The sequence below is a fragment of the Mobula hypostoma genome, chromosome 12 (genome assembly GCF_963921235.1).
Source record: "Mobula hypostoma chromosome 12, sMobHyp1.1, whole genome shotgun sequence".
Lineage (NCBI taxonomy): Eukaryota > Metazoa > Chordata > Chondrichthyes > Myliobatiformes > Myliobatidae > Mobula > Mobula hypostoma.
This window is the reverse complement of record NC_086108.1, coordinates 35,832,224-35,842,745: the sequence shown is the minus strand read 5'-3', so window position 1 is coordinate 35,842,745 and position 10,522 is coordinate 35,832,224. Positions and strand designations below refer to the sequence as shown.

General features: G+C 43.9%; 1 protein-coding gene across 1 annotated transcript; it reads right to left on the bottom strand.

Moving 5' to 3' along the window:
* Positions 1-5,921: 5,921 nt before the first annotated feature.
* Positions 5,922-9,499, bottom strand: LOC134354701 (regulator of G-protein signaling 21-like). The gene is made up of 5 exons (XM_063063844.1): positions 9,297-9,499; positions 8,760-8,870; positions 8,584-8,645; positions 7,799-7,965; positions 5,922-7,243 (listed from the first exon to the last, which is right to left on the bottom strand). The coding sequence occupies exons 1-5, from the start codon at positions 9,401-9,403 to the stop codon at positions 7,058-7,060; spliced, it is 633 nt and encodes a 210-aa protein (XP_062919914.1). The 5' UTR covers positions 9,404-9,499; the 3' UTR covers positions 5,922-7,057.
* Between the last annotated feature and the right edge of the window lie 1,023 nt (positions 9,500-10,522).

Genomic DNA, 10,522 nt, shown 5'->3' with positions numbered 1-10,522 from the left:
TTCATACGACCATCCAGCACCTGCTCCATGATCAGGGGCTAAGAGGTGCTACACCTTGCCCAAGGGTGAACTGCAGGCTAGTGGAGGGAAGGAGACCCTTACACTTCCTTTGGTAGAGACTTCTCTCCACCCTGTCACCCTGTTCCTCTGGTTAATGATTATTTCCACTGAAACAATTTCTCTTCAACTAAACTTTCCATAATTTTCAACAACCCTATCAAATGTACCTTGTTATCTGCTGTGCTCCAAAGACAGGTTTCCACTTTCCCTTCTCCCTGTATACACCATCACAGACATGGGGAATGGAACAGCCTCTTTTGTCCATGCTGACCAGTGAGCACCCACTTACACCAATCCTATACTCAACTCATTTTATTCTCCCATCAATTCTCCACTATTATTTCACCGCTTGAGATTCTGATCCAGATTTATTTCTTTTATTGCATGTCCATTGAAACAGAGTGAAATGCATCATTGACACTAACTACCAACGCAGCCAGAGGATGTGCTGGGGGCAGCCCACAAGTGTTGCCACACTTTCTGGCACCAACATAGAATGCCCACAATGTTCAGCAGACCAACACAAGCAACAACAACACAACAGCAGCAATAAAAGCTCCTTTCCTCTCTCCCACCCACCCATTCTCTCACATACAGACAGGCCTTTAACCCCAGGATAGGCTGCCTCCGGGCCTCCAACCTCCAGTCCTTGGCTTGGACTTGAGCACTCGTAGACATCGGCCCTCCAACTTCTGGACACACTGAATCAGGGGCTTTGACCATCAGGCCTCCAACTTCTGGACTTGCTGACTTCAGTCTTCAACCACTGGGCTTTGACCTTTGGTATCCAGCCCAGGACAAAACAATCACAGGAATTTGAACTTTTGGCCTCCAACCCCAGGACTCGCTGACCAAGGAGGCACTGGCCTACATGCCTCCTGCCACATGTACCTCCAATCTTAGGCCTCACCAACATGGGGAGAGGGTGACTAGCCCTCATCCATGAGGTTCTCTGACCTCGAACATTGACCACAGGGATCACTGATCTTCATCTTCAGCACCTGCCAACTCAACATGCATCCATGTGTATCACTGGCCTTCAATTACAAAACATTCCAATCTGGATCTGACCCCTGCCTGACTCATCGTTCACTTCCGCTATCCTCCAACTCTCCCTGATTGCTGTCCCTAATCCCTAACCTGTCCCCTAGCTCCCTGTGGTGCCCCAATAACCATCCCTACAAACCTATAGAACAAGTAAGTATAAGTGATGACCTCGAGAGACATCGCGGCTCAGTACTGTCTTGACTGGAAGCACCCTGAAAATGGTGGTGATTTGCCAATGTGATTTACAGTGACCAGTTAACTCACAAGCCTGTTCAAATTTATGATGTGAAAAGGAACTGGAGTCTATGGGGAGAAACCCACACCATCACAGAGGGATCGTGCAAACTCCACATGGAGTGCACCTGATGTCATGATTGAACACTCGTTGCCAGAGCTGGGGGACAGCAGCTCTATCAGCTGAGCCATTGAGTTGTCCCTCTTTTAGACTCCACTATCACTGGAACAGATCTCCTCTACACTTCTTCAAAGGCCATTCTTTCTTGCTACAAATTGCCACTCAGATTTAAGCACAACATTTCAGCTAAAGGCTGACTGGTGTTATACTGTATAGCCTGTCTCTGTTCCCCAGTACTTTGCTTGCCTTCCTGCACTGCACTTTCTCTGAAACACTATGTTCTGCTTTCCATTTAACTATCTTAATATGCTTATGCTTGTACTGTTCTGTCTGGATGACATGCAAACACTTTTTTTGTTGCATTTTGGTGCATGTGACAATAATTAAACCAATGTCAATATCAAATCAAGGAGTTCTTGAGCTTTTTTAATGGTAAATTTGTTTATTATGGCCAAATGCAGTGGGGCGAGGTTGTCAGTTAATGCATTTCATGACCAGTCTCTCAAAGCACTTCAAGATGGTGGATGCCAGAGCTAATAGGAAGCAGTTATTAAGGTAGGTAGATACTTTATTGATCCCAAAGGAAATTACAGTGTCACAATAGCATTACAAGTATACAGATATAAATATTAGAAGAGAAGTGGAAAGAATAAAAAATAAGTTACCACAAACAGTCCAACAGGAGGGGATAACACACATAAAAGTTGCTGGTGAATGCAGCAGGCCAGACAGCATCTCTAGGAAGAGGTACAGTCGACGTTTCAGGCTGAGACCCTTCGTCAGGACTAACTGAAGGAAACAGGAGGGGATCATCACTTCCCCAGCTACTGGTTGACTCATAGAGCCTAATGGCTAAGGGTAAGAATGATGTTCATGTTTTTCTAAGGTACTGGGATGATAGTGGTCTCCTTAACGCAGGTGGAAACTTCAGATTGTACCAGGGAAAATTAAAAATATCTGCAAATACTCACGCCAGATGATCAGTGCTGGATCTGAGATACAGCCAGGGACACTGCTTGGTCCAGTTACTTTCCACAGATTCCCTCTCCAGAAGACTGATCTTATGTTTGCAATGGAAACTGTGGATTCATGCTCACTGGCGCGTGCTGGGGTAGCTGGTGACATTGTAATCCCCTTCCGTTTTTACGTTCGAGTCCAGGTTTGTTGTCATTCAACAGTATGCATGTATCCTGCCAATGAAACAATGTTCCCCCAGACTGAGGGACACAACCACAGTACACATAACTCACAAACAGCCCAGAGTAATTCCACCACAAATAAAATCGATTCTAGAAAACTGGCATTTAGCATAAGGTGCATTTACAGCACAGGTTAAAAAGTAAACAGTATAACACTATTGACACTTCATAAGTGATGAGACCTGGGTTGGAGTCCAGTAGTCTCATTGCCTGGGTAAGAAGCTGTTTCACATCCTAATAGTTTTTGTCACAATGCTACATTAGCTGGTATGGGGCTTTTCATTCCAGGACGAGGGAGATGTCCTCCTTTTTTAAAGAAAGGGGCTTCCCTTCCTCCACCATCAACTCTGCTCTCAAACGCATCTCCCCCATTTCACGCACATCTGCTCTCACTCCATCCTCCCGTCACCCCACTAGGAATAGGGTTCCCCTGGTCCTCACCTACCACCCCATCAGCCTCCAGGTCCAACATATTATTCTCCGTAACTTCCGCCACCTCCAACGGGATCCCACCACTAAGCACATCTTTCCCTCCCGCCCCTCTGCTTTCCGCAGGGATCGGTCCCTACGCGACTCCCTTGTCCATTCATTCCCCCCCATCCCTCCCCACGGATCTCCCTCCTGGCACTTATCCTTGTAAGCGGAACAAGTGCTACACATGCCCTTACACTTCCTCCCTTAACACCATTCAGGGCCCCAAACAATCCTTCCAGGTGAGGCGACACTTTACCTGTGAGTCGGCTGGGGTGATATACTGCGTCCGGTGCTCCCGATGTGGCCTTCTATATATTGGCAAGACCCGACGCAGACTGGGAGATCGTTTTGCTGAACACCTACGCTCTGTCCGCCAGAGAAAGCAGCATCTCCCAGTGGCCACACATTTTAATTCCACATCCCATTCCCATTCTGGTATGTCTATCCACGGCCTCCTCTACTATAAAGATGAAGCCACACTCAGGTTGAAGGAACAACACTTTAAATCTGTCTGGGTAGCCTCCAACCTGGTGACATGAACATTGACTTCTCAAACTTCCGCTAATGCCCCACCTCCCCCTCGTACCCCATCCGTTATTTATTTTTATACACACATTCTTTCTCTCTCTCTCCTTTTTCTCCCTCTGTCCCTCTCACTATACCCCTTGCCCATTCTCTGAGTTTCCTTCCCCCCCTCCCTTTTCCTTCTCCCTGGGCCTCCTGTCCCATGATCCTCTCATATCCCTTTTGTCAATCACCTGTCCAGCTCTTGGCTCCATCCCTCTCCCTCCTGTCTTCTCCTATCATTTTGGATCTCCCCCTCCCCCTCCCACTTTCAAATCTCTTACTCATTCTTCCTTCAGTTAGTCCTGACGAAGGGTCTCGGCCCGAAACGTCGACTGTACCTCTTCCTAGAGATGCTGCCTGGCCTGCTGCGTTCACCAGCAACTTTGATGTGTGTTGCAGTGGCTAAAGAGATTATGGTACAGATGGTGGGGGTGGGGGTGGAGTCACTGACAATGCTAAGGGCTCTGTGTAGGTAATGCTCCTGGTGGTTGGAAGAGAACCCTGATGATCTTCTCAGCAGTCCTCACAGTCCCTTGTAGGGATGTATGGTCAGATGCCTTTTCTTCTCATTTCCTTTAATAGCTTTCATAATTTGTCCCCCCACCTTCAAAGATTTTGCGCAGACGCCCCTCGGTTCTTCTGTTCTTGCATCTCTTTCCAGACTACTCTCTATTTATATTGCTCTGTTGAAGCGAATCACCCTCCTCTGCTCCACGCTAAAGTTCACCTGTCATGATGCTGTCTCTCTCAGCAGCCGGCCTTCATTCTCCTGTAATACGTTACACTTTACTTCCTTTTGGATTCACCCACAAACATTGAAGTTATGCCAAGTGCTGTTCATTAACATAGTGTATAGTAAAAAGTGTTGGTTGACCCCATGTGAGGCAGTTCGGCTCAGTTTGAAAAACAACCATTTGCCACCACTTGCTGCTTTTTGACTCTCCCACACAGTTAAACCCCCTCCCTTTTAATCTCACTGATTTCATCTGACTTTAGTTATCCCCTCCTGACAGGCCAGATCCAACATACAGTCAGATGTGTTTGGGGGGACCTGAGTGATCTGGCACTCCAGCTATCTCCTGGGGAATTTGGCTAGGCTGGGAGTGGAGTGCATGGCCATCGTTTCCTAATGGCAGAACGTGGACCCGTGGTGGGTTCCGTTACTCCTCGTCGATTAAAGCGTCAGCTTGCGTTTGACTGCTCTCCCTCCCGCTGCTGCTGCAGGAGGGTGCAGGTTTGACCACCTCTGCGCGACTTGCGGCTGTGGGACTCTTTCTTGGGAGGGGGGGATATTGCGGTTTGATGTTTAATGTCCTCAGCTCTGATCGCGCTCTACATTTGCAGAGTCGTTTTTGGAGGACTCTGCAGTTCACGTTCCAAGTGCAACAGTTAGTGTTGTTCGAATGTTGGCAGAACAGATGATAAAATATGAAACTGCAAGTTGTGCCTCTCAGGCTGTCACGAAGTGCAATGGCTCAGCGGTGCTCAGGAAGAAAAGTAGGTGATTGATGGGGATGTAGAAGGGAGTGGTGCCTCAGGAGAATTATACTGAGCTCTGCAGCCAGGTGCTGTATTTACGAGTGTCTTTAAATAATGCATGCTGGCTCTAAGTTATGCCCGGCAGATACGAAATTGGTCCAGCTGCAGAGGACAGTCAACATTGGAGTTAGTGCATGCCATAGGTCGATGTCAACGGACCAGCTCACCTGATGACTGAATGTGATGTTTGCTGACCTCAGGATCTGACTGCTTTATCCTGCCTTCTGAGAGGAGTGAAAACAGAGCACGGCAAAGTGTCTGCGATCTGAATCGGTAACTGTTCCCACAAATGATGCCCGACCTGCTGAGTGTTTCTAGAAAATGCTTTTTTTGTTGACAGCCATGAGGAGGTTGGCTCCCGGTGAGCTCAGTAAGGTCTGGTAACAGCCCTTTGCCTTTCTCATTATCATTCCTCAGCCAGGGAGGTCCCCACCCCATACTGAACATGGTTCACCAGCTCCCAATTACTACTGTTGGTTTCTGCCTTCATGGGGTCAATCTGCTGATAAGTATATGGTGAAAATTCAGTTGCTTCCAATCAAACCTCTACTGTGACTTCTTAATGTTGTCCCACAACTGTATCACCTTATAGAATGTAATTGCATTTAAGGCTTAATGAAAGAGTGAGATTACTACAAAAAAATTAGAAGCACAAAAAAAATCTGGTATAACATCTGAGCTGAATTCAAATAACTTTATTTATAACTTATTAATTCAGAATTCTTCAATAACTGAATCAACATATGTTTAAGTTGTTCACATCACAGGCAAGAATACAGTTTTAGCATCTGCACAATGTTGGTCTGTAAATCACATCTCTGAATATTTTCACACCACCCCGCCACACCCTTTAAAGTTCTGAGCTTGGTTAAGTATCAAGAAGTGATATAGGTAATGCAGGTTGGGTTGCATTTTGAAATGAAGCACAAAAGCATGGTTTATACATTGGATTTGAAGGGTCATCATCCAAAGTTCAGCTTCAGTACATTAAAATGATTAAAAATCTTTTACTGACTCTATGATCGATTGGCTTTGTTCACTTTGGATCATGTCCAACAGAAACACTGATAGTGTGAGAAGCCAGGCAATCACTAGTTACACAAAGATATCAGATCTTAAGCAGTCAGCCAAGTCGCTTTTTACAGGGATAACATGGTGCAAACTTGGAGCAGTTAACCTTCTCTCTACCCCTAAATATTTCAAGTTGGGGATAGCTGTATTAGATCCGACTAACTATCTAGACAGCTGGAAGCACAAATCCAATCTTATTAGAGATTACAGAGGAAGATTTTGCATTTTCCAATGTTAGATAAGTACACTGAAAGACTAAGCAATCACACATTTAATTATATAGATCTTAAGCACTATTAAATGAAAGCATTGTCATTGTGTCAATGCACTTTTTACTGCTGGTGCACTGCCAGTGCAACATGCACCTCTCTCCTCACTAACTTTTCTCTTTCTCTCTCTCAAAGGCAGGGCAGGCTTCCTGACCTCCAAAGGTCCTTTTGTCTTCCTGGAGGCTCTGCACTCTGCTTTGTCTCCTTTACCTCCACGCAGATAACTTGGCTCTGGTAAGCCACTGAGTTTTCTGCTCACAGTGGGCCATTGTTACTTTTCTCTCTCTGCCTTTCAAAAGGCTTCATTGGACTTTTCTCTATTCTTTCTGGGACCTCGTCTTGGCCTTTCACTGTTCACGTCCGACCAGCTGTTAGTTTTCAGTCCTTTCCCATGGAGTGCTTCACTCACAGCAAAGAAAACAACCACATCTCGACAAGAGGTCATCTTCAGATTTGCTTTGAACGAATGAGCATGTTCATGTTTGGTGATGGTCGAGACTGTTGTTGAGTATGTTCTGGTAGATATCTGACTGAAGGAACCTTGCATAGCAATTATTCTCCATCAAAGCGTAGATCTTCTTCTGTGCAACTTCAAAGCACGAGCAGGTTGGGTGTTGAAGGTTTTTGGTGATTGCATCTTTAGTATAGTAATCCACATTAATCTGTTATAAAAAATAAATTGTAACACTATTAGTGATTGCTGCAGAGCACTTGTCAGCATTAACATGTCTAGTCTACCACATTTGTTTACTTCTATTATTGCAGACAGCTGAGGGTGATTGTCAAAGAAGAGATTCTGTGGATGCTGGCTATTTTGAGCAACATACGTAAATTGCTGGAGGAACTCAGCAAGTCAGGCAGCATCTATGGAGTGGAATAAACAGTTGATGTTTTGGACTGAGCTCCTTGTCCTGACGAAGGGTCTCAGCCCAAAACATTGACTGTTTATGCCCCTGCGTTGGTGCAGCTTCACTTGTTGAGTACCTTTAACGCAGGAAGAATGTAGAGCCTTTGTGCTCACCACACACGCAGAACGGAATCTGAGACTTGTCTTGTCCGTGTGTGTCAGTAAGCATTATGTACACATTGAACCAGCACTACTGTGGAGCTTCTACTTCAGTCTATCATTATAATTGATCCCATGGACATTGATGCCTGTTTAGTTTTCAATGAAGTAAACCCTGATAATCGATAGGAAGAAGTCAGTCAACAATTACCTCTTTAGGAGACATTGGCTCAAGAAAATCTGAGAAGATCTTCTTTGCTCTGGAGGCTTGTTTTGTGGGTGACTTAATTTTCTTGTAGTCCTCGCAGGCCAGCCAGAACTCAATGTTCTCATCGTTGTACTCAGACTTAAGGAACGTTTTAAAGGCAATCAGCCCATCTGGAGAGAAGAAAAAAGAAATAATACATTACTTCATGCTACTTCATTCCTCAATTGTCATGGTAATTACATTAAAATTTCTAAACAGCTCTGTTGACTTTCTAAAGCCCATAATATTATAACTCTGATATTTGCAGTGCAGATTACTGCTACTCTTTGCTGCTGCTGGCCATAATGCTTACTTATGCAGCACGTAATGCAATGTGTATATGTTACTAGGGAAAGGGTGAACATTATTCTTAATGTTCATCACATTAATATCACCTGACTTTACATTATTAGAACTTGAATTAATTTCTTTCAAGTCAAACTGTATAAGAATCTATGCAGTAGAATCTATGTAACAATGTTATGAAGGATTTTTAAAAATGAAATTAAACTTCAGCATTTAAACTTCCATGTTTTTATATCTCTAAGTGTATTATTTGGATTTAAGTAGGTTGCAATTTTCCATTAAAACATCAGATTATTTACTTTGGGCACTGAATTTTAAAGAGTGCCTTTCCCTCTTGGACAGATTTAATGGGAATTCAGAACTTCTCATTATATTCCGAAGAAGAAAGGGTAATCAGCACAGAGAGGCAACTGATCATAAGTGATGTACAGTAAGCTGCTTACATTTATGACCCAGTAGCTTGTCCAGTGATTCAGCCCATTTCAGTACTTCTTCATGGGTGGGACTGTGGAGAAATAGAAATAAAATTATTATTGACGTCTTTGCATTCAAGGTTACAAATGCACATTTCAAATAAATGTTTTGGAGCACCAAGGTTTAAGTAGGCACAGTAACTTACTTTAAAATGATTTTTCCTCCTCCTGGTTTGACCTTTGCATGTTGAGAGGAATTGGTGGTTGCCTTCTGATGCTGCAATAGGTGTGAACACCGATTCCTCAGCTCTTTAATACTGCAAAGGAAAAGATACAGACATTAGGAACGTCAAGAGAAGTATAACTATAATAACCTATAATCCAAAAGATGTTTCTTTCTCCTCAAAACTCCACAAGTAAAGTGAGAAAATAGTGAAGCAAAAATCTACAGTGTTAATTCCAAAAGAAATGCAAAGCGACATTGCCCTATTGTCTACAATTAGATTTCAAATCTCGGGCAATGCTCTATAATTCTAGCAATTATCTTTGTTTTACTGAAGCAATAATTTTTTACAGTTCTGAAAATAGTTGGTCAGTACTATGCAAAGCAGAAGTAGATCTAAAACTCTGAAAGTGCAAAAGTTAAATCTGTCTACCCAGAGAGGCAGACATGAAACAACAAGCTTTATACTGGGTTGTGTAACAGCTGGTAGTTAATGGAGGGTTTATTACTTATTACTTACAAGCTCTGTTTGTGCATTTTCGTTTGCATCTCGTCCTGTTTGCTCTGGTATTCAGTTTTGCTTGGAGAATGTTTTGAGTGCACAAGCAAAATCAGGGACTTCTGCATGTTTTTCTTCACTAGAAGCTGCTGCTGGATTTCCTCAGTTATACTCTGGTCACTATCTCTCTGGCAAGAGCTGACAGTATCTGCCCTTTCTCCTCTTCTGCCTCCTTATATATACGCACAGGCATACACACCCATTTCGCTTGTGGGTGTGGATTAGCTGTGACTAGAGTGAAGGATGATTTACTGTTTATAACAACAAATTGAAACTGGTTTCAAGATCCTGGGCAGGGAACCCAGCGCTGACGCATGTTCTGCTTCAGGTTACCTCAAGGCAGATCAGATTAGGTTTGCCTAACAGCAGCATATGTCGCTAGGGTACAAACAACATTCTTGGCTCATTTGGAGAAAGCAAACAATGTGTCAACAAACAGCCGCAGGAAATGAGATTAATGATAATGCAAAAGGATTTTAAATGATTCAGATCCTTGAAGGATGTGACCTGCTGCATATCAGATTTGATTTGATTGTTGACGTGAACAAACTTAACAGTGCACTTTGGGACATTCGTACACCTTTGATGTAACCGCAAAAATGCAGATGTCTGTTTAAAGGAGTTTAAAATAAAACAGAACTAACTTGGCTTGGTTACTGTCCTTCTGCATTAATCTGAGTTTTTAAGAGACTGTTGTATAAATTAATTAAAATTGTGGGCCTCTGTCTTATTTTGCCTGAATTTTAGGGCTGATTTATACTTCTGTGTCAAATCGATGCTGTAGGTATGGCATTGCTGCAAACACTACGCAGAGCCTACGCAGATCCCTACGCCGTAGCCTGATGTGCACCTCTCCCAAAATGTAACTACGCGTAGCGGCAACGCAGACCGCAACAACTGTGATTGGTCCGCTTGGTAGCATCGCATTTCCTCCTACGCTGCAATAGCTTCCCATTGGGCGACTGAAGGGCAGGGAAGGAACTCTGGCTGCAATGCTTTCCATAAAGCTTTACAGACCTCCGAAATTATGGAGGACACATTTCACTTTTATGAAAAAAGATGCTTGCTTTAAACTTGTTTACCCCGAGAAAGACTACCATGACCATGAAGCCTTGCACAGGCAGGTGTGTGCGCATGCGCGATGTGTCCAAATTGCAGCGTGACGCAGACACACCAACGCACAAGTA

Bases quoted from the DNA above. Each gene is read 5' to 3' on its own strand.
- LOC134354701 (XM_063063844.1), bottom strand. From the start codon at position 9,403: ATGCAGAAGTCCCTGATTTTGCTTGTGCACTCAAAACATTCTCCAAGC. The intron at 8,871-9,296 runs GTAAGTAATAAG...TTTCCTTTGCAG, and splicing joins AAAATGCACAAACAGAGCTT to TATTAAAGAGCTGAGGAATC. The intron at 7,244-7,798 runs GTAATTGTTGAC...TTTTTATAACAG, and splicing joins AGCCAATGTCTCCTAAAGAG to ATTAATGTGGATTACTATAC.